At 35.8% G+C, this 24,890-nt stretch overlaps 1 protein-coding gene across 3 annotated transcripts in view; it reads left to right on the forward strand.

Annotated features, from left to right (window-relative positions):
* SIPA1L2 (signal induced proliferation associated 1 like 2) overlaps window positions 1-24,890 on the forward strand; it is a 131,936-nt gene that overhangs the window by 38,395 nt on the left and 68,651 nt on the right. For all 3 annotated transcript variants that reach the window (XM_027685447.1, XM_027685455.1, XM_027685458.1), the window contains exons 3-5: window positions 15,327-17,033; window positions 23,200-23,333; window positions 24,679-24,867. In XM_027685447.1, the coding sequence (XP_027541248.1) occupies window positions 15,569-17,033; window positions 23,200-23,333; window positions 24,679-24,867 (1,788 nt within the window). In that variant the 5' untranslated portion in view covers window positions 15,327-15,568. The remainder of the gene's footprint in view (window positions 1-15,326; window positions 17,034-23,199; window positions 23,334-24,678; window positions 24,868-24,890) is intronic.

Here is a 24,890-nt window from a genome sequence, read left to right on the forward strand (position 1 = left end):
TGAACTTAAATGCTATGTTGGAAAGCTGGACTTTTGTCAGAGTACTAGACCTTGGAAAGGCCAAGGAAAAGGATATTTATAAAAGAGGAAGAAATGGACTTGGGTGAAGACAATGATATAGGATGTTTTTTTCCTTCCATGATGTTATAGAAATCTGAACTTGCCAGGAAGAGACAGATGACTTCTTCATAACAGATTATTTTGAACAAGGAGTTGAATTAATTCAGAGTTTTTCAGGATGGTTTTCGGCATCATGGACAGAAACCAATTGATTTGGGTGGAAAACAGATAGCATGAATGTATGGGAGCTTTTGACTGGTGATTAGCAAAGCTGCTAGCTTTTGCCATCTCTGTAATTGCGTGCAAATTAAATAAATGGTTGATGACAACCATTACCATCCTAACTTTGCCTGGCATCTTAATTTACCTTATTGGCCTGTTTACATTCTGAATAGCTATGCTGGAGTAACAATTAACTGTGAATACTCTCATTCCAGACCAGAGGGTGTCATGGTCCTAACATAAATTCGTTGTCTGATTTGTGCTCCTTGAAAAGAAGATGATATACATATAGATTGAGATGGAAAATATTGCATGAATTTGGTATGATTTCTCGAATACATGGGTTCTAGTGTATGGAAGTAGAGAAAAGAGGAAGTGAAGAAGCACACTGGAATAAATATAGATGAGAACCACATCATGAGGGGCAAAGAATTCCTGGTGTATGAGGCAAATATGACATGCAGATGCACACCATTACTTTTATAGAAAGTTAACAAATCCTTGAATGGAAGGAAAAGTATACCCATGCTATTTGTTTTGTAAATATAAATATGCACAACAAAATGTTCCCAGTGAAATGTGGACAGTCTGGTTAATGATTTGATGATATGCTGAAAGAGCTATTCATGAGACTTTGGCACTGTTTGTTTTTTTTTTCTTGAGACTTGGCATTTTGGATAGAAAATCAGAGTGAATTCCTGAGTAAGAGTAATAGGAAAAACAATACTGAAACTGTGCAACTTAATTTTAAGCAGAATGACATGGTTCCTCAAAACATAATTTTACTGAATGTCCCCCAAACTCCCATTCTAAGAGCAGTCTGCTACAATTTACTAATTAAAATTTGTTTCACTACCTGTGTAGGTCGCATGTAATGAAGCCTTCTGAAGTGCAAGTAGCCTTTTAATTTTTCTAAATATGGTTTTAGGTGATTACTTAGCAAGTTTATACCCCTCTGTTTTGGGCCAGATTGCTGCCAAAGCTTTTTGTTTTAATATAGTTCTCTAGCTAAGGGAAAGGAGGGGAAGTCTTTCTTCATACCAAATCAAAACTGGTGACCAGAAATTTAGTCTGCATTTTCAGAAAGCTGTTTATCATCTAGGAAGAAGAGGTGTTTTTCCTCATAGATACCACACTCTGAAAAAATATTATTTTATCTATATTAAAATATGGAAATATTCTCGAGTCTATAAAGTTTCTGTTTAATTCAGTTTAAGCCTATAAAGCAGAGTTCAGAGTACTTTAAAAACAAGATGAGAGGGAAATTGTGATTTTATTTAAGTTAAAAGATGGTACAACAGTTTGCAAAAATTTTTTTCTCAGAATTGTTTTTAACATGGGCTTACAGACTAATGGAAGTATGGATGCATTTGTATGCAAAAGCATTTTTCTTACTTTATGCACACGCTTGAGGAATGCAACCTTGAATCTGCACTAAGATTTGCTCCCATGGAGTGTGGCTGGAAGACATTCAAAGAACTGAAATATACACTTGATAGAAACAGAAGTATTTATCAACACTCTTAGTATCTTTGGGGTTGGTCTATTATTGTTGTTTTGAGGGAGTTTTTAAAATAAAAAATAGTATATCACCACTGATGCTTAGTAAGTCCCAGACTATTTTGATTTTGCTGCCTTTGGCATTGCAAAAGACTACTGATCATACTTCATTCAAGACAGTAGAAATTCACATGAGCTTACTGTATGGATAGTTCAGTGCATCTTTAATTGCCTTGGTTGGTTGGTTGGTAGGTTTTTTAATTCTCATGTACATTTATTGGTTTTAGAAAAGCTAGCCTAGCAGATTCTGTAGAACATTATTTAAAATCACATTATGAATTGCCCTAGGTAAGGATATTTTTATTAAAGGGTCATACATAATGTTGACATGAATAGCTGAGACCTTTTGTAAGCAATTTATAATTGTTGACAAATATACAGTCAGAGTTATAAAGGTTATCTGGGTAATAAAGAAAATAAGATTTATTCGGTAATGTCCTGAATTTTTGGATAAAAGAACCTGTCGATTTTACTGATAAGTAGTTGAGTATGTATGGGGAAGGAGAAGGAATGCCATTTATGTTGTTTATATGTCAAATGTGTAGCTTCTCTTATGATCTGAGCCTTTTAAGAGTCAGAGACACAGCAAATGTGATTGTTGCTTTCTAAATTTGGATTTTGAAATAAATCTGTGGTTTCTGTAATGCAAATAAGCTGCAAAAAAAGAGGGAGATAGGCACTGACAGCAAGTAAAAACACAGTTCCAGAAATGTGCGGTCTGTATGAATGATATACAGTTTGTTGGCTGACCCAAAACTTTGTGCTAAATCAAAGCCAATAATGAAATTCAGAGGCAGATTTTTTACAATGCCTACACTGCATTACTATGCCTGTGTGTGAACACTTTGGATAGGTTAATTATACCCTCCTATTTGAACATTTTCATTTACATAAGGAGTAGAACTTGATAAATCAAATATAAAATTCAGTGTCTGATTTATTGGATGGGGTGTTATGTAATCAGAATTTTAAAAGCAAAAGTTGAAACAAAATTGGCCCTATAAAAGCAAACCATTCCAGATGAATATGAATTTATAATTAACATTCCCCATGCCTCCCAGAAGTGGACCACAGTCCATCACGACCCCAGTCATGATGATGACTTTGATGACTTTGTCTGGAAAATTCATATATCCAGCAAAAAGTCTTCTTTCCAGTCTAGAAAAATGAGGTCTTGCCTCTCTGACTCAAAGTTTTTGAAAGATGTGTTTCCACACTATATTTTTGAAGACTGCTATTTTTTTTTCTGTTTAAAATGTATTTATATAGCTTATTTTCTCAGCAGGACAACTCCAGAAAGTTCTCTGATGTGTGCTTTAACCTAGTAAACTAAAGCAAAACTGTAGAGCAATGATTATGCTGTCTTATTTTTTGCAGTGGTTTTGGTTGTTGGGGGTTTTTTTCGGCATTTTTTTTTATATATATTTGGGGGGTAGCAGAAGGAAGTGTTCCATAAAGTTTACATAAAGCTTTAACAAAATTATTTTCAATTACAACCCTCTTAAGTCTCATTGATAACAAGGTTTTTAGCCTAACAGCAATTTGATTCTAGATAATATATCAAATGATCACTGAACAGATGGCAGTGATTTTTATTGCTATCAAGTGGTGCCAAATTTGAGTGGACTGATGAAATATGAAGACCAATATTCTGCCAACAACTCTCCCACTCCTGCTACTGTTCTTCTGTTTGTGTCTAGAATTATGTGAAAAGGTTTTATTCATCAGAAAAGAACTCTTACTCTACAAAGCTGTAGAACAACCAGCCTAGAGGCTGACTGTTTCAGAGAGATTCTTGTTTGCCTGAGCTTTATTGTTCAGGGCCAAGAGGTCCATGCATGTGCTTAGAAATGTCAGGTGGGCACAAGTTACCAAGTTTTTAATGTATTTTGTTAATATTATGAAATCTATTTTCCAGATTATGCTGTAAAATTAAGAATAAAATAGTTTTTATGTAGTAAAACTGTATGAATTAAGTCTATTATGGTCACCATATATTTCAACATATTTTCTTTCTATTTGGAATTCTTGCTCTTTTGATTTAGAGAAGAAGGATAAAAAAAGTGAAATTTCTGTTCTCAAAATATAGCTTTTAAAAAAGATCTTGATGCACAGTGATATGAAATGATACTTTATAGCTCTAAAGAGATGCAGAAGTACCTGAGGAGTTACTTGCTGACATCTGAAACTGCAGATCCCTGTCAACTTGAAGCTAAGATTCCAAAAACGGGTCAGTAATATCAGTTTATGCTGCCTCACAATTCATGCCAGCTGATAAAGAACCAAGGTCAAACTGAAACAGTTTCCATAAAAGACAATGAAGAAAAATGGTCATGTTTCCTTTTTCTTTAAAACTTATTTTACTTTATTCAGCCACTTCATTAATATGAAAAATAATTCAGAAGTGTGATATAGCCATATTTCTACTGCCAAATGACATGGCGTAAAACTTATTTCCTGTTTCATTTTCTTGAAAACACAAGATAGAGAAACAAAGCTAGTATTTCCAATTTTTCCATAAAATGTGCTTCTGTACTTTCTTCTTAGTGTGTAGTTAGAGATCTCTTCCATACCAGAATGTTTTGAGTTTTGAATGTTCCCTCTGTTGTCATAGGCAGTGTATTTAGGTTTTTTTCATTGTTGTGAATTTTTGTGATGGGAGAAGTTATTCAAATACTTCTCCTTTTGCTTTAACAATAAAGCAGACTTAAGGCATTTTTTCCTTTAGAAATGAATTAATTTGATCTTCTAAGACTGTATTTATCCACTTTGTGGCTCCCTCTTTGCCCAGAGGTTGCAAAGTGTTAGAAAAAGCAGTGTTAGTTGCAGCAGCTCACTTTCTATTGAGTGTGTAGATGAATGTCTGCAGTTACCTTTAATAATCACAGACTGTTTTTATCCATGCCGGAGGAATGTGACTGGTCAAGATGGCACAAAGGAAGGATTTTTAATGGGAGCCACACTCCGAAAAATTTTGAGAAACACTCTGTTCATTATGGTGTTCACTTGATAAGAACTAGGTAGTAGCCGTATGAGGCTGTAGAACAACCAGCCCCTCAGCTGGCTGTCTCAGAGGTGCTTTTTGCCCAACCTGTATTGTTCAGTACCAGGTGGTGTTTGGAAACATCAGGTCAGTGCGATAGGCCTAGCGGAAGGAGGGAAGGCAATCAGCATGTTGCCTTTGTGCCCATCTTTGGGAAACTAGAAAGTTTGACGAATCTCTGGATGACACTGGATATATGCATTTGTGATTTGCGTAGTCACATGGAGAACCCTGTGCTGTCACAGGCCTACAGTTGTAAGGCCTGTCTATAGAAATTCTCCAGAGCATCACCCAGATAGTGTTTTTCTGAAACAGTATTTTTTCTCAAAGGAAGCTGGAACAATTAACTTTATGTGAGCCTTTCTAATAGACAGACTCCAATAGAAATTGGAGTCCTGTGGTAGACAAACTTGAATATCATCATAGTATTATTACAGGAAAACTCCCAAAGACAATGGACATATCTTTGATATTGGGTGGGAAATATGATAATAAGTATAAACAAAAGGTACGTTTAGCAGAGTTTCTCAAATCTTATTTTAATGGTTGCAGTTTTCTCTCAAATTCCTATGTACAACAGAAATGGGATAAAATAGTGTGTGTAACAAAATATTGTAATCTTGTAGGCACTGAGTATTAATGTCATATCCAGATGTTCCCCGGTACTCCAAGTTTTATATAGTTGATGGATCTTTGAGAGGTTGTCTGAAAAACATATTCTTGTACATATGGTTATAATGCAAAAATCTGATTATTTTGAGCAAACCAGGTCTGCTGCAAGTAAATATATGGAGACCTGTTAGATGACATACCCGTTTCTCATGAACATGAGCAGAATGAAAGTTCAACCTTTTATCAGTTATTATTTAGAGTCCTTACATTTTATACCACTGAAACCACTCTGGAATGCCTGTTTCCATTGGGTAAAAAGTCTTATGATAATTTGTCAAAACAGAAGGTTTTTGGAATGAAATAAGGAGTTTGTTTCTCAAACTCAAGCTGTTGTGTACCCGTGACTAAAATCCATGCACCCTCCTTTGACTGTCTCTTCCAATAATGGATGTGTTGGGTGTGCCTTTTGCTTTAGGGAGGCTCTTTCTTTCTACTTCAAAAAATTTGATGCCCTTAAAAGCTGTATGCATTGGAGTATTTCTTGTGGGAGTAGCATTAGTATTGTTCTAGTACTAAGTGGTTTGCTATTTGGAAGAATTTGGTGATCTCTGGAGATGATGTCCAATGTATGGGTTTGTAAGCTCATACTATAGAATCCGAGTAAGTGCTTAGGACAATGCAAATAGTCTGACATCACCAATGTGAACATGGCAGGCTTAATCTGTCCTCCTCCCTGAGGCAGTGTTTTTACTATCAAACGCAGTTATAATAGAAGCATATAAAAGAACTTTCTTGTTCTGGCTAAAAATGGCTTTGTATATTTCAAAGGCTCTCTTGAGTACTGTGTCAGCATCTGAAACCTACTCCGTGGAATAGGCAGCCTCAGCTGTTTAATAGATGTATTGTTTTATCTTTTCACTGAGTGGATGAAAAAGCTTTTTTATTTTGGGCCTCACTGTACTAGACTTATGAAAAGTGGAATTGCCTCATGAATTTTTGTGACATATTGACTCAGAAAAGTCAAAGCTTGCAACTTGTTCTCTCTTCCTGAACAATATCTCCTCTTGCAGTACTTGACTCCTTATTCAACTTCAGTGCAGCTTCTGAACCTGCTTCCAAATTTCTACCTTGGAGTGTGAAATCACAATCAAAATCTTAACACATCTCTACTCTCCTTTCAACTTTTAATTGAAAGCCATTTCTTCAGATAGCCAGGGAGGTGCCAACTCCAGTATTCCTATTATTTTTTCAGAATAATCAAAAGCAATTGTATGCACTATGTGGAAACTTATGCACATATCCCAAAAACGTTTGAGATAATTTCTCTAGAAAATACAGAGCTACTGCATTCAGTTAGAAGTTTATCTAAACATGTTTTTCAATTAGAAATCTCCCTCTATTCGTGAAGCTTTAAATTTTTGAAGATTGGTAAGTAAGACAATGTTACTTAATTATTTCTAATTTTTGATTACATGATTCCATCTGTAGCAATTTGTTATATGTTGTAAGGACAAAAATTCTTACAGTGTGACTTTTTTCTTTGAATGAAATTGACATTTTGTAGTATTGTGTGGGTTGTTCATTGTGGTTTTTTCCCCGGGTTTTCCCTAGGCCTGCTCTTGGGCAGAGTGCTTTTCAATTGCAATTTCAATAACCATTTGTGTGCTGAGCTAGAATTTTAGCAGAAAATGTCACTGATTCTGGGAAAAGGTAGAATATGTTATTTTCTTCATTTTAAAATAATACAATACTCTTTTAAATCACTGAGTTGCTTTATGTTTCTGCCCGTATTTTATAAGAACTACATGACAGACTTAGCATTTTTAGTATTTGTATATGTGTATTAAGAACATGAAGGTAAAAAATTTGACTTGAAATGAAGCACATGTAATATGTTCCTTTCTCAATATCATCATCATCATGGCTAGGCTTCGCGAACGAAGATTTAGGAAGGCTCTATCCACATTGTTGCAAGCACGCTGGTGGCTAATGAGGCCAATACGAGATAGACATATCCAATTGCAAAAGGCACAACAGAAAGACTCCTTAGGTTGTATATTCTGCAAGGCACGATTCTTTCTGTGTATATTCTCCTTTCTGTATAGACTTCTGTTAGTTGGTTTACAGATGCTGTATTTCTCTTTCAGTGTTATCCCAATTCAAATACAATTGGTTGTCCCTCTCCATGACTTTGAATGATTTGAATGTGGTGCACAGGTCCAATCTTTATCTTTCTAAGCTTTGCCTCTGACAGTGACTTCATACACTTTTTGTTTACCAACTGGATTATCATAGTATTTAGCATCCTGTACAGTGGGGTCCTTGTATGAGGATACTGTTGCAACAGGACAAAGGAATAGTCCCTGACTTGCCTATTATGCAATTTAAATGAGAATACATGCATTCAAGCAGGGAGGGGCAATTCAAGAATCAGCAGACTTTTGGCAATTTCTGAGCCTGTGGTCAGTACTGTTTCTACTGAGGTTTCAGAGGTTGTCCAGCTTGCTTGAGAAGACCACTAAAAATTGCTTTTTTGCTGGTTTTGAGTGGAACTTGCTTCAATGCAATCTTTCTGTATTATAACTATAAATGAATCATCTTTACCCTTTCAGAATGATTCATACTTTGTCTAATCCGAACTTCCTTACTGAATAGGTTTTACTGGCTGAGGAAAAGTACATGCCATGCAAACAGATTTTTGCTCCATTCTTTTTAGGATCTTGATCTACACTGAAGATATAAAGTACTATACAAAATTTATTTGTGTTTATCCGCTGACTGATATTTCATACTGATATATGTGAATCTTGTTTATGACATTTCTGTGTCATTATGTGTTGAAGACTCTACAGTCTCAAAGATGAAACTAGAATTAAAATTCTGCATTATCAGTATTTTATGGATAAATCTATTTATGAGGAGACTGTAATTAATATGAAGTGTTGGGGCACATACATAAGTACATATAAATTCTTTAAGGTGGGTAAATATCTTAGAATCATCCAGTCTGACATACTATGTAAAATATGTTCTGGATGTCTTTTTAGTCTCCATGAAGAGAACAGATTACTTAATACTCAGTAAATTGGGTTCTTTTTTGTTATTCTTGCCCATTGACACCTAGATTATTGAACAGAAAGAATGAAAGGAGAAAAAGACAGTTTGGATTCTGTTTTTTTTTTTTTAAATTTTCACTGATACCAGAACTTGACTGACAGGTATATAATTTCTATTTGCAATTATTGGAGACTTTCAAAAAATGGCATCTGTTAATAATGATAATCTATGAGGAATTTGGTGTCTTCCCCCTGTGTGCCCCCTCCCCTTGGGATAGTAAGCGATCAGAGTTTTTATTCAACCCTTCTCTGAAAAAATTCTTTGGTCTAAGACTTCAATGTTAAAATTTTTCCTTTTTACCTCATTAATTGCATTATATTGTAGGTGTTACTGTATTTTAAGTTTCATCATTTCAGTTAAAAATAACTGAACTGAATTGGAAGAATGCAAATGAAAGATTTGCAGTGTGTGTCAGTGGTAGTTTTGCTATTGATTTCACTTTACTACTTTACATGGTTTGACTGAATAAGATATAACTTCTGTTCCAGTTTCATAGTTAAACTCTGCATAGGCTGCATAATTGTGCTGTTTATAATAGGGCTTTAAGAATAGGAGGATATCCAGTTTGTTCTGGAAATCAAATTAGCCTTAATGCATCTTAGTGTCAAAAGTTGTGCTAATGGAACAATAGAATATTGGTATAAATATTCTAAGAAAATTAAGTGCTAAAACAATCACAAATTTATAAAACTTATCTTTCAGTAACAGAAGGTTATTTCTAACAGAAAGTTTAAAATCAATGACAGTAAGGTTAGAGTCAGTAATAGCTCTGTATAAAACACTGATATTCACTGAGAGAGAACCTAGGTTGCTTGATGAAAAACTTAGTGTCTTTTAATTAAACAAAGCATGAATCTAGATGCAATGTGTAAGACCAAATATTCAGGAAAAATAATAGAAGATAGGTTAAAGAGAAGCTGCTGGAACTTCGTGATAGATATTCTTTGGTATAATGAGTTACACCAAGAAAGTGTATCTTTTGTAATTTTTTTTCACTGAATGGATGTAGGATATTTTAAAAAACCCAAACCAACTCATAGTATTGAGTATTGTTTTTAGCAGTTGAAAGGTGTCATATATATTTTCTCTGGAAAAGCCAAGATGACAGGTGGGGAATCTTGACCACAAGTTAAAGAAGTCTAGCATTTTTAGGGGGTCTGTTTAATGTTCTGTCTTACACAGTTATTCCTGCAGATGGTCATGAGATTTTTCTCAACCTGTTAATGAAGGAGAACAGTTATGATTGGCGAGATCTCTCAAAAATAAAACACCTTTCATTGAACAGCACCTAACAGATGTGGAATTCAAAGTTCTGTTGCATCTGTCTCTATATTTATGTGCATCTGCCATTTTCTTTATTGGAGAAGGGAACTGTGTTTTAAGAACAGAGTATGTTATTTCTTTTTTACCCTAAATCTTGCACCAGTCCAAAACTAGTGCAATTCCACTTTTTTATAAGAAATGTGATGGTCATACCACTGAGAATCATTTGGACTGTTGTCACTCTTAGCTATGGCTCCTTCCCCCCCACTCCCCATGATTGTAGGTGGATACATTTCTGTAACTATGCTATTTCAACAAAAGATTCTTTTCAGTTTTTACTCTGATATTCCTCTCACAAGCAGAGACTGTAAATGTAAAAAAATACAGCGTAGGTAAGGAAATGTGCCACAAATATTCACTACACAGGAGCTCATCTATATTTCCATTTGTCAAATCAGGGTGTTCCCATCCTTCTTCTGCCTTTTGTCTATGTCTGCATATAATTCAAGTACGTGAAATATGCATATGAGAATTAACTATTTATACTATAGTAGTTATAGCTTTAGTTGTAAATTTGATGTATAATAATTTGAAACATTTTTTTCATGAGCTGTGCTCATAATTTGTTCATTGTATTATTTCCAATCCATTTTCCACAGCTGCAATCTGAATAAGTGCCTCAATTATAGTTAGTGTTATTCTTTAATATTCACTGAGCCTCATGGAAAACTTTGAAAGAAATATTCTATTTAAAGACAATTATGCTTAAATATCATGGTTTTCTAAATACATTTGCATGAAAAAATCCTGCCAAAAACATGAAGAACTCATTTTTTCTCTTTCATACTACTATCTGCAGTAATAATTATCCCATGTGACATCATAATCAACTGTCATATGATATCACAGTTCAGTGTGACCAGAATTTTTTTACTTGAACACACAAGTAAGTAGCATTGCTTGAAAACCAGACAGAGCTGTTGCTTTGCTTCTGAAAATTGGATAGTTCTCATTTAGGAATCATTAAGAAATAATAGTTGTATTAAAAATATGTAAATCTAAAAACCTTTGCTAATGTAGTATGTTTTTAGCAATTTGTATTAAAAAAACCTTTTTTTGCATTATTTTGTAATTTTTCAAAAATTACATCTTTTTTTCTGGTGGCAATCTTGGTTTTAGGAAATAATACCTTGTGACAGATTTGTTCAGTGAGTTATCTGGTCCAGAACTTGTAAAAATACAGGCAGCTTAGAAACCATGTTCATTTCTCTTTTGCACACTTCTTTTTCGTTGCACTTTCAAGTATGCGCCAGAAGGCAGAATTTTCTTGCAGACTTTAGATTCTCATGAAGTAGCCATTGTGCGTCTGCTACTCTGCTACTATACTGGCCAAATACATAACGCTACTATGTGTTTCTTTGAAGAGTGGAAACTCACCGGAGTGAGCATGCAGAAAATGCTGTGTAGAATCCATTGAATGCAAATTAAATGTCTCATCTTCAGCTTTTGGCATATTATTCCAACCTATACTCCTACTTTATTAAATTGCACTTCCCATTTTTTAAGATTAGTAGAGCTTGAGAGTCATGGTTTATAGAATTGTCATCTTGATAAATACTAGAGATTAATGCTTTCATCCAAATTATGCATTCTTTTTAGGATGATAACATTACATAATAATAGGGGCAGATTTCCAAAGTCTTGATCAACAAAATGATCACAGAAAGACTTCTTAAATAATTCATTTCCATCTATCAAGGCTGACATGAGGCAGCATTACCAAACAACCTCCTTTTGACAGGATAGTCCAGTAGTACAGTTCTTATTCATTGCTCTGCTACTGGCACAGGAACATTTGTGGGCAAGTATCCAGGTCCCCAGGAAACTTGGAATCATTCCATGTTAAAGAACTGTAACTGTAGCTAACAAACCAGCTACTGTATTGAGCTCAGAAGGAAGGCTTTGTAGCTGTGTAGAAGGAACTTAAGTTATTTGCATAACATCCAGCAGTCTTAGTGGGAAGGGTTGGCAGGAGCACAACAGCAGGGTAGGCATCCAGCTTTTCTTTTTTGACCTTATCTGTCGCTGATTCCACTCTTCAATGCTAGGATGAGATGAAAAGAGAGGGAAGTGAAGAAGAACTTGACCAAGAGAGCTGTACAGGTCTGAAGAGAAGGATACTCATGATCATATTGGCAGCATTCTTTGAGAAAGTAATAGTTTATTACCTTCAGCAAACAAAATTTATTTTATAATAAATAGTATCAACATCTGTAGGGCAATATTTGTGAGTTGGTAAATTCTTACTATGGAGAGAGAAAAATCTTAACAACAAATACAGGAGAATATAGCGCTATCCATAAGCATAAGTCAGCTGTCAGACAGAACATGCTGTTGTACCGAGTTAACAGAATTTACCAAAATGGTCAGTCATATTAAAAACAGGAGTTTTTCAATTAGACCAACTTTAGATTAAGAAAAAGAAATAATAGTGTATCTTAAATATACTGCATCACTTCTTCAAGCATTAGTTTTTCCAATAAAATATTAATCTACAGTTCCAAACAGGCATTTCTTTGGTCTTCTGTCACCCCAGCTTTACACTGTAAAGAAAACAAATTCTCTCTTTAAATACTGTCTTTTGCAATGTACCTTTTTTTAAAAATACTCAGGCCATACTTTGTCTAGTATTTAAGCTGCCACCACCAAAGAAAAAGGAGTCTTGCTTTCCTGTGGCCATCAGGCTCTCTCCTTGCCTTCCACAAATACAGCTGTTTGTGAGGCCAAACAGTGAATCACATTGTGGATTTGAATGGAAAATAAATGGGGTGGTAGTCTCTCTCTTTCCTTCTGCCTTCCACCACCTCATCCCCAATTTAATTTCAACCTGCATTATGTTCCTGGTCCAATTCACTACTTTTGCACAAATGCTTATCACAGAAAAAGGGTTAACACAAGAGAAGAAAATAATGGAATTTTTGCAGGATAGCCTTTTCTTACCTTATATGTATTTTTTTATTCTGTAAGAGATTATTTTTTATTTAAAAATGCATAAACTAATGACTTCCATGAATGGTTTTTCTGTAGGAAAGGACAGGAAGGCTAGAAGACATATTTCACTGTAATTTCAAAGAAAATTGAATCAACCTTCAATAAGAAGTTAAATTTCTTTCCCAGTATGTGAAACTGAACTTTGTGTGTTCTCACTCTTTTATATACTTGCAGAAACAGAAAAGATGATTCCGGAATAGTTTAATTTTCCTTCAGAGTTTCTATTTAGCAAAGGTTTCTCACACTTCTATAATTGTATAAAGAACAATCTAAGAGATGATTAAAAAGCTGTCAGCTGTTCATGTTAATGTGTATCACACAGAAATTACTTGTATATCACCTTTGTAATATTTCTTGTGCTCCAAAAATGTTAAGCATATTGACATATCTGAGAGTAGTCCTACAAAAAAAGTCTTCGAGTTACTGGGTGAAGAAAAGCTGGACAGGATCCAGCAATGTGCAGTTGCAGCCCAGAAAGCCAATTGTATCCTGGGCTGCATCAAAAACAGCGTGGCCGGCAGGTTGAGGGAGGGGATTCTGCCCCTCTGCTCTCTACTCTGATGAGACCCCACCTGGAGTACTGCATCCAGCTCTGGGGCCCCAGGACAGGAAGGACACAGACCTGTTAAAGCAAGTCCAGAGGAAGGCCATGAAGATGATCAGAGGGGTGGAACACCTCCTGTGAGGAAAGGCTGAGAGAGCTGGGGTTGTTCAGCTTGAAGAAGGCTCTAGGGAAACCTAATTGTGGCCTCCCTACAAGAGAGCCAAGAGGGACTTCATACAGGACATATAGTGACTAGATGAGGATTCACTATTTTAAACTGAAAGAGTGTAGGTTTAGAGCACCATCCCATGCCAGGATGGTTGGAACTAGATGATCTTTAAGGTCCCCTTCCAACCCAAACTGTTCTATGACCAACATTTTTCTTTTTGTGTTGTATTTGCATATTAAAAAATCCTATATGCCACTTTTCAAATAATGTTTCTCTGAACATGTAGGTTGTTTAAACAATCTTTTGGACTCCTGTAAGGAACCCAAAACATTACTTTAATTGTCTTAATTGACCATCAAGGAATTCGTATGTAATGAAAGTAAGCTGCAATGCTATATTGTTATTGTCACCAATTTCTACTACCAGTCACATACAAACCATATCAGCATGAAACTACTGTAAGTCTAAAATGTTTATTAACCCATTACTGTAGAAGACTGCTAAAGGTTTCTGTACCAAACACAACTTTGTGTTGACTTTTGACAAGCAGAAGAAAATAAGCTGTCACATTTTGATTTATATTATCCCTTTGCCCATCATCCACCTTCTATTTCAGGCTAATTTGTCTTTTTCTTAGTCTCTGGTAAATGCATATTAGCTTTATTTGCAGCATCTTAAAAGACCATTATGTTGGCATTTTTGTTCAAGGAACAAAATCTGTAAAAGAAGTACATAACATTCTGTCTTGATTCTTATTTTAGTCTGCTTTTATGCAACAGATTAAAGGATGGGCTCTGTCTGCAAACGAATCTTCACAGCATGAGTCATGGACATTCTTAAGACCATTAAAGCCATTGAAGAATGTGTTTATATCCTAACAGTTCCGATTTTGTAATCAAAATGTGACTTGTCAATAGAGCTACTGTCTTTTCTTATTTGTGGAAGAAAACTGACATGTTCTTTTAGCACAATAACCAGAGGAGTATAATATAACAGAAACAACTGTAACTGTTTTACACAACTAAATAATAGTTTGTGCTTCAAAGAAAGGAATGTGAGTAAATCTCCCTTTGGGAAGAGAGAGGGAGAAAGAAATGAAGTACATTAACTCACTGATTTCATCATAGTGGAGAAATTACTTCTCTTTAAAATGTTGTTTTCAATGGCACAAAACACATTTCTCTGTCTAAGGTCCTATCTGCTTTATATGTTTTACTTGTATTTTGTACCAGTCTTGCCCCAACACTCCTGTGTGTATTAACCATTTTCAAGAAAACTTAGATAAAAGTGTCTTAAATGTTATGTAAACAAACCCCAGTGATTAGACAAAGAATAGGCATCTAAGTTGCTGTCAGTACTGCAGGAATGCAGAGAGAATTGTCTGTGGCTGTTCTGCTTGGCAAAACGTGCTGTTCTATTCAGTGTGCGTGTACTGGTGTGTCCATGAGAGATGCGGGTTCAAACTGCTCACATCCTGTGGAATCCCACGGAAAACTGTGATTATTGCATTTGTTGGGTTTTAAGGAATCAGAGGGTAGAAAAAGATACAAAGCACATCTCATTAGTTTCATCCAGTTTCATGGGGTGTTATGTATATACAAATATCATTGAAGCTTACTGTTATTGACTGTAAACATTTTAATACATTTTCTTTTTTTTTTTTTTTTTTTTTTTTTTATGAACAGATATAAGAAATTTGTCTGGATTAATACTGAACTGAATGCCTCTGAACTGAAGGAAATATTTTGAGATTGCTCTCCTGACAGAAGTTGTGCAAAAATGGTACACTGAGGTTCCTGCCGGCACTTCTGGGAAGACTGTAACTGTATTTTTATATTGTAGTTTATTGGTCCAGAAAAGACAATGTAATAACAAATGTAACAGCAAATTTATGCAATAGTAGTGGTTCCCCTCCCACTGACTGGACATGAGTGATCAAAGGTCTTTGCAAGAAGATAAGCACAAAGTTAGCAGAACTTCCTCAAAGTTCAGGGAGTCTTCAAGAAGCATGCAATCTGATGATTATTTTGCTAGAAAACTTAAAGCCTTGAATGGTAGCATGGGTCCTCCTGTGTCTTCAAATGCATCTAGCAAAGCTGAAAATAATCAAGCAAATGGTACACCAGCTGTGCCTAAAATGGGTGTTCGAGCAAGGGTATCTGAATGGCCTCCTAAAAAGGATTGCTCTAAGGAATTGAGTAAAGCTGCTTGGGAAAACAGACCTCCAGCTGGTTATGAAGGTGTTGGATCAGTACTTCCAAATGGACAAAATGACCAAAGTGATGGACAGCAAGAAGAGCTAGAATTGGAATTTACGGAGGGAAAATATTCAATTGGAGATCTTTTTGTTCATTCCCCTCAAAGGGGACTTCATCCCATAAGGCAAAGAAGCAACAGTGATGTGACAATAAGTGATATTGATGCTGAAGATGTTTTAGACCAAAATGCTGTTAACCCAAATACTGGAGCAGCTCTTCATAGAGAATATGGCAGTACTTCTTCAATTGATAGACAAGGCTTGTCTGGAGAAAATTTTTTTGCAATGCTAAGAGGATATCGAGTGGAAAATTTTGAACATAAAACCCTTGCTCCCTTTGGATTTTCTGAGTTTTTCCACTGTGATCCTACTGTTTCTCCAAGTCTACATGCTGCTGCGCAGATTTCCAGGGGAGAATTTGTCAGGATTTCTGGGTTGGATTATATGGATAGTGCCCTGCTTATTGGTCGAGACAGGGAGAAGTCTTTCAAGAGGAGACTAAAGTCAGAAGGGGTAGAAACATCTCTGTTTAGAAAATTGCGAACAGTTAAAAGTGAGCATGAAACTTTCAAGTTTTCACCAGACCTGGATGATAGACTTGACAGAAATGTTCGTTCTTGGAACTGTCAGAAATGTTTTGCACATTATGATGTTCAGAGCGTTTTGTTTAATATAAATGAAGCAATGGCTACCAGAGTAAATGTAGGAAAAAGGAAAAATATAACCACTGGGGCTTCAGCTGCATCACAGACTCAGATGCCAGCAGGCCAGACAGGAAACTGTGAATCTCCTTTGGGAAGCAAAGAGGACCTCAATTCAAAAGAGAATTTAGATGCTGATGAGGGTGATGGGAAAAGCAATGATTTAGTATTGAGTTGCCCTTACTTCAGGAATGAAACTGGCGGGGAAGGAGACAGACGGATTGCACTTTCTAGGGCAAATTCAGCATCTTTTTCTTCAGGTGAAAGTTGCTCTTTTGAGTCCTCTCTAAGTTCCCATTGCACAAATGCTGGTGTCTCAGTACTGGAAGTACCAAGAGAAAACCAGTCAATTCACAGAGAGAAAGTGAAGCGTTACATCATAGAACACATTGATCTTGGAGCATATTATTACCGCAAGTTCTTCTATGGAAAAGGTAAATTTTTCTAATGCAACTGTTCTGACATAGCAATGCACTAGATTTAAGTTGTTTAGTAAAGATTATTTTTTGTTTCTTTTTCTCTATAGAGAGACTTAAGTATTCCAGAGGATCCTGAAACTCTTTACTAGAATTAAGCCTGTTATTCTTGCCCTTTTGTAGAGATATTGGACAACCAGTGGGTTATATATAAAATTGGGCAATACCTGTGTGAGTTCATTAAGTGATTTAAGGAAAGGTTAAAATAGCACGTAAACTAACTTCTCCAAACCAAACTGTCTTGATCAGCAGGAGGAAAAAATGACACTTGTATCTGGTAAATGCATTGGAAATACTGATACCCAGAATGAAAATCATTATTTCCTAGAAGGTGCTTCCAAAGAAGAAGGTTTTATTATTGAGGCTTCTGACTCTCTTCTAGATTCTACTGTCTTCAAGTGTCTTTTGGGGCCTTTCATACTGTATGCATACATACATACTCCTTAAACAGAGAGCTTCTGATGCTCTTTAGTTTTTCAGCTTAAAGAAGGATGTTTTATGCCTTTCTACTAGCCTTATACCCTTTTGTTTTAGGATATGTTCACACTGCAAAAATGCCAGGATGCTCTTCTCAGCAGAGTAATTATCTTGGCTTGAATCGTTATTCAGATAAACCTTTTCCACTTTGTGATGGACTTTGACAGTCTGTGTTCAGTACTGCATTTTGAATTGTGTATGAAATCTCTGGCTTTCTGGGGAGAACCCCAAAATACCTACCTGTGTCCTCTCTGAATCATGAATTACAGCTAGATCTTTTTTGCTGTTATTAAAAGGAAAAAAAAAGTCTGCTGCTGTTTTTAAAAGACTGTTACAGCCCAAGTCTTCTTGAAATCATACTTCTGCTTTCAAACTATATTTGAACATCAGGAAATAAGCACTGTACTCCTTCCTTCTGTAACCCTTTACAAGACTCTCAAAAGAGGATCGAGTACAGTATTTTTCACAATATGATAGACACTGAGAACATAGTAACTGTAAAAACACTTTTTAAAAGGCAAGGAAGAAAAGAATCTGAATCTCTCATGGAAGAGGAAGAAAAAGACCCACAGCTAAGAAAGGAATGGGCAGTAATTTCGGAGGATCAAAAAACCTTTCAAGCTAGGCAGGTTGTAAAGTATAAGAAAAGTGTTGAGGGAAGGTGAGTGCAAGAGAATGAAGGGAAACTTATGAAAGGTAGCATATTTTTTGAGGGGCAGAGAGAAGGAAGGATTGACATAGACAGAAATGAGAGGAAGATTGTCAGTGGATAAAGGTGGTGTGGCAGGATGAGGGGGAAGGGGGAAGACGATGAAAGAGGACTTATTTGTGAAGTGCTTTTATCTTGGATGAGTTACAAGTGCTGAAGTGCGGTAGATTTTTTGTGAAGAAAAATCTTGTCAGAGAAATTAAAAAAAGGAAATGCAAAGAGTACTCAAAGCCACTTTAAATAATATAATATAAACAAACCTAATGACCTTTCTGGAAAATTGATGTGAGTATAATTAGTTTTAATTAATTTCTATTCTGAAATAGTGTCAGAGTTTTATCCCACATAGTATAATACTGGGAAACTTGAATTGTTACTAATTATTCTCTAGGTAGAGTTCTTCAAAAGTAAATATGATGTGATGTATTTAATATCCAGTAATAAATTGTTACCCTCTCATCTTTACAATGATATGTAGGCCATGCCCTGTTGTGCATTATCTATAGAGCTGTAACAGAAATTACATGAGAGAAACCTGTATCAGATGGCTCTTATGAGACAGATAGTAAGTCAGGGCAAACATGCTGATGAAACTAAAAACATAATTTTGAATATCTATTAACTTAAGGGATCTCCAGATTACTTCCAACTGAACACAGTTCTCACCTAAGCAAAGTTTATTGTTTTTAGAGGAAATAAACCAGACATTTTGCGTTGGGCACCCAGATGTCTTGCTGCTGTCCTGACCATCCATATAAGAAAAAGTGACATTTATATGCATACTGGGTCTACTTGATGCTCTTCCATGACAGTGAGCTTTCTTAGCTGATTGTTCATTGAATTGTAGATTTAACGGCACAGTTGAATTTAGCAAAATAATTGTGGAAAGATGAAAAAAAATAGCGATCAATAGTCACTTGTACATAATGCCACCAATTTTCTTTGCCTTTAAGAAAATATATATGAAAAAGAAATAACTTTCTGAATATTTGATTTAGTTCACAGTTTTATAATTGGCACTTGTCAGCGTACAAGTTTTATTGCTGTTTTAAGATGCATGGAAGAAACACCCGGGCATGTGTAGCACTAATTATTCCATTCCCTTTCAAGAAATACGAGATTCAAAATTCAGTGTTTTCTGAAATGAGCTGTGGTTTTTTACTGCATATTTATAAGCTTTGTAACTATTGTTAAAATCAAATCCGACATGACTGATGTAAAATATGTTATGTTTATTGAAGATATCTTCTCAGTTTTCAGTTAAGATTTGTAAAAGCTAGGATATATTATTTTATCTTGTGGTTTTGATTGTCATTGATTTGTCCTTTTCCCTTGTGCAATTATCCTCATAATACCTCGAGACTTGATTTTTATTACCGTGCTTTTTATTTGAGGGAGGCTTGCAACCATTTTCTAATGTTACTGTGTCTGCTGATATGGAGCTGAAAAAATGTCCTAGAAGAAATGTAAAGGCTTAGCAAACTGTTGGTATTAATTCAGCTTTGTACAAGGAAGACTTTTGTATTAGAACAAAAATGACAAGTATTCCTTAAAATGAAAAAGGAAAAAAGGACAAATATTTTAACATCTCTCTTTAAACAGCTAGAAAACAGCTCTTATTTTCTTCTTTTATCCCCAGCTGGTACTTTTAAATCTACAAAAATACATTTAAATGAGCTTTAATGAGTTTGTACTTTATGAAATTTAAAAAACCCGGTGCTTTGAATTAAAAATGTTTTCCCCAAATCCCATAATATCAGTTGCCATGCTATTCTTTAGTTTACTTCAGCTTCTTTACTTCCCATTCCTGAAACTGTTCTGTCTGTTTTATTTTTAATGCACATAAATAGTGTCCTTGGTTTTATGTCTCTCATATTGTACAAGAAATTAGCAGGTATCTGCCAAACTTGCGTTTTTTGGCTCGATAATACTCCAGCCAAGGAACCTAGTAAATCTGTAATATCCTTTTCTAGATTTACATCAGAATAGAAGGCTATAGAAATCCTAACTGAGAAGTTTGCCTTTTGTCAAAGCCTGAATTATGCAACTGTGAGGAGATTTTACGTCCTTGGAAGTGTTTGACCTCTGAATTTCTCTCTCTCTCTCTCTCCTTCTCTCTGTCTTGTCTGTAAAATCCAGTTCCATTTGATAAATTTGCCCATTAAGGCTCAAAGTTTTAATTTAAAAATCCTGGGAAATCCATGAAGTATTTATTCATGGAGGTAGAATGCTCCGACTGGGGAAGGAATGTAGCTGGTGAGCATGAGCAAATAATGTAATTGTCCATGCCACTTTGATTCCAGGTGTTCCTTCCAAAAAAAGGATGCTGGTTGTAATGTGCTGCTGCTCATTTTCCTTCCACTGGGAGATGGATTGAGCCACCAACGTACTTTATAGATAGATTTTTGAAAGGCTGCTGGAAACCTAATTTAAACTTCGTTTGAGAAATAAGACTGTCATTTATGTAGAGATGAATTCATCTTTTTGTATTCATTCTGAGAGTATAGATAACTCCTTAGTGAAAGACATTCTGCAAAAAACTTCTTTACATGTCTCTATAAATACATTGTAAAAAAACCCCAAAGTATCAAACTAGCTCAACAATGCTAGCAAAATGTTTTTTAATCCAGATAATCTTTAAGGAGAAATTAGTCTGTTACTTCATCACTATTTGAAATATGGGATTATAGCATAAATTGGATTGGAAGTTGTTTCTGGAGGTCATCCAGTCTAATTCTCTGTTTAAATCTCCCTTTGAACGTAGGTTCTGAATACGTTGCTCAGAACCTATTCCTCTCTAGCTGTCCCTGTAGCTTTTTTACTATCTCTAAGGATGGAGATTTCACAAACTCTTCTGGCAACCTGTTTGTGTTGGATTCCCCATGATGAGGGGCTGCATCTTGTCCTTTTGTTGTGTACCTTGAAGAAACCTCTGTTTCTCCATTCTCTATAACCACCATCAGTTAGTGGGATCCTGCAGTTATTTCCCCCCATTAACCTGCTCTTCTCTAGGCTGCACAAGTCCATCTCATTCAGTCTCTCCTCATCTGTTATATGCTCCAGCCCCCTGATTGTCTTGGTGGTTGTCTGCTGCCCTTGTCCTACTCTGTCCAAAACTGGACACTGATCCTTATGTGGCCTTGAGAGTGCCAAATACAGTGGCATAATGTCTTCTCCTGAGCTGCTGGTATGCTCTTGCTGGGCACCCCTTTACCTCTGCTGGGGGGTTCTGCTGGCTGCTGGGCAGCCTGTTGCTCACAGTCCTTTCTGCAGAGCTGCTCCTGAGACCATTGGTCCCCAGCCTGTGCTATTGTATGAGCTTGTTCTGTTCTACATACAGGTCTTTGTTGGTCTTCATAAGGTTTTTGTCAGTCTACTTTTTCAGATTGTCAAAGTGAGGGTTTGTTTTAATATGTGAGGTTGAAAATTTTAGTGGTTTTTGAGTTGTTCCATATGCAGCTCAGATGTCCCAGCACAGCAGCAGCTGCTGCCTGGGGAAGGGGAGAGTGGAAAGTGAAGCACAGACACCCTACAGCTGTAGGACTCTACCTGTGTGGGTTTTCCTTTGGCTGCTTTTGTAAAACAGTGCAAGGTTTATGTATTTCAGTATCTGCCCTGTGCACATATTACTGCTTTTTTAAAAGCCTGCCAGTTATTCCTCTTCATCTGTTGCGGTCCTGACCTCCAATACCTGAGCTGTTCTCCTCGAGCTTGGTCGTGTAGATAAATGTGTTAAGGATGCACTCTATTCCATCATTTAGATAATGTAAAAAAACCTATTAAACAGCAACAGCTCCAGTATCAAATTTTGATAAACCTTTTAGTAACTGACCACTAATTGTAATTCATATTACTGATCACAGTCCTTTGAGGCCAACTGTCCAGCCAGTTTCTGCCCACCTTGTAAATTTGCATGTCCTTTAAGTTTAGCTACACAGATAGTATGGGAGACTGTGTGAAAAGCATTGCTGAAGTGCAAGTAGGTGACATTCATTGCTCCTTCCTCATCCATAAAACCAGTCTTGTCTTTGTAGAAAACAACTGGATTGGTCATGCATGATTTGCATTTTTTAAATCTATGCAGGCTGTTTCCAAGCATCTTTTTGTCCTTCATGTGCCTGGAAATGTCTTCCATGAGAATTTGTTCCTTAATCTCCCTGGGAAGTAAAGTTTATGGAGACTGGTCTATGGCTTCCCAGACCCTTTTTCTTGCCCGTTTTTAAAGGTGACTGTAACTATTCACTGTGACCTTTCAAAGGTGTTAAAGAGTAGCTTTACAGTGGCATGGGCTAGTTCCCTAAACATGTGTCCTGTTTGGTTACACGGACTGGAGTATGTCTAGTCTCCTTAAATGGTCTCTAATGTGATCTTTCTCTTCTGTCGATAGTGTTTTAGTCTCCCAGGCTCGAATGGTTGTCTCAGGGATGAATTTAACTGTTTATCAAAGACTGAAGAGTTACTAGCCTTAATTTTCCCTTGTTGAGGCTGAGTTGCTGCTTTGAATGTTAAGTTGTAAATAAGAATACGAATAAACTGAATGAGATGAAGGAAGCTACATAGCACCTTATTTGTTTGAAAACTCTTAGCTTTATTGAAGATTTTATGTAGATACAGTTTCTCCAAACTAGTCAAGCAAAATTATTAATTTCATAGTAAAAAAAAAGAAAAAGAAGAAAAATATGTCATGGTAGCAGCAGTTGCAGTAATTTATGTGATGAGTGACCATTCTGCTCATCAAAATTAGCATTTTGTCATTTATGTACTTGTTGTACATTTCAGAGGTTAACAAGCTGTGTATTTACAGATCTCATAGCTCAATTAAGAATAATATTTTTTTTTATTATTTTGCTGCGGAAATATTTTGAGGTTTGATAAACGTTTTCTAAGCGACTCAGACTTTACTATTCTCTTATCTCTTCATTCATTCTTGTGCAAAAGAACATCAGAACTACTTCGGAATAGATGAAAACCTTGGACCTGTAGCAGTCAGCATCCGGAGGGAAAAGGTTGAAGATGCTAAGGAGAAAGAAGGATCTCAGTTCAACTATCGTATAGTTTTCAGGACAAGTGAGGTAATATTCATTCAGTAATTCTGCAAAGGAATGGAGAAGTTAACTTGGAGCTTAGTATACTATTTACATACTGTGGATATGTTTCCAACTTTGAAAGTAGATCTGCTAAGGGGAAAGGATGTTCTACCATTAGTAAATGTAGTTGCTCTTGAACAAAGTTTTCCTCTTCTGTACTGCATAAAATTTTTGTCTTTTTGAGTGAGCACCCAAAAGGAGGTAAGTTGGCTGAAGAGAACTGCAAGATGTAAACAAGGGAACAGCTGAAGATAGGTGTGGATCAGGTTGCTTGATATGTTTCTAATGACAGAAATAAAAGATCAAGAAATGTAGGGAAAAAGGGAGGTGTTAAATATGAAAACTAGTATAATGACTTATTTGTATTTTTTATTTTGCTTCAAAATACTTTCTTTTAAGCTTTTTTGTGAGATATTTCTATATGCTTCTACATACATGATTTGTGGAAGGAACATTAATACATCAAAAAAAATAATGGTCTTATTTGAAAGAATAATTTACTTATGGTTGTTGTGGAGGGGCATGTCTCGTAACTTCTATTTGAAGCAATTTAATATCTCTTGCTAACAAATTTCTTTATCACAGCAACTACCTGAGATTTCTATGAAAACACGTTATTATTGTAACGAGCAACTGTAAATTTTCATAGTTGTTAGGACAACTGATTTTTATTTTGATTAGGGCATAGAGAAGTGTTAGCTAGGCTTCCTGATATCACTGGGCTCTCGTGCTTTTGTTAACAGATATATAAATAGATACATAAATTTTTTTTTTTAGTCTAGGTTTTTATTTTATAGCCAAAAAAGGGATGTCCATGTATGTATGTGTGGAGAGGTGATCCAGGTGACTCAATTCTAAGAAATCACTCTCTTTTTGCCAAATCCAATGAAGAAAAAGCAGGATGGATTCAAAAATAGATGAATGGGTGAAGTGAAGGTCCTACTAGCTGTACCTTACCTCACCTGTCCAACCTCACATTTGACTACTGTGTTTGCTAGGTAGTATGGCATTAAATTGACTATTTTTAATTTTCCTGGTGTAAAAATATACTCCCCCCCCAAAAAGTAATGTTCTTATGAATTGGAATAAATTAATAAGATACTTAGTGAATTTCTTTAAGCAAAAACTATATTTGTCCCTGAGATAGCAAAAGCTTGTGTGCTCTTTATAAGTTATTTAGTAATCTTTTTCCTATCTAGAAAAAAATTAAAATAGGAAGTTTTTTCTTCCCATTCATCTTTCCATGCCTTTTCTAAAATCTGAAGGTTATGTCTTTAAGAGTCGTTGTATTATAGCTAAAAGTGTTTTGTATGTTTTACCTTTACTGCAGCTTACTACACTTAGAGGAGCAATTTTAGAAGATGCTATACCATCCACTGCTCGTCATGGCACGGCAAGAGGTCTGCCTCTCAAAGAGGTTCTGGAGTATGTAATACCAGAGCTGAGCATTCAGTGCCTGAGACAGGCTTCCAGCTCACCCAAAGTATCCGAACAACTGCTTAAGCTGGATGAACAAGGGGTATGTAGCACGACTTCTTTTTT

The sequence above is a fragment of the Neopelma chrysocephalum genome, unplaced genomic scaffold (assembly GCF_003984885.1).
Source record: "Neopelma chrysocephalum unplaced genomic scaffold, ASM398488v2 Primary Assembly neopelma1_23, whole genome shotgun sequence".
Taxonomy (NCBI): domain Eukaryota; kingdom Metazoa; phylum Chordata; class Aves; order Passeriformes; family Pipridae; genus Neopelma; species Neopelma chrysocephalum.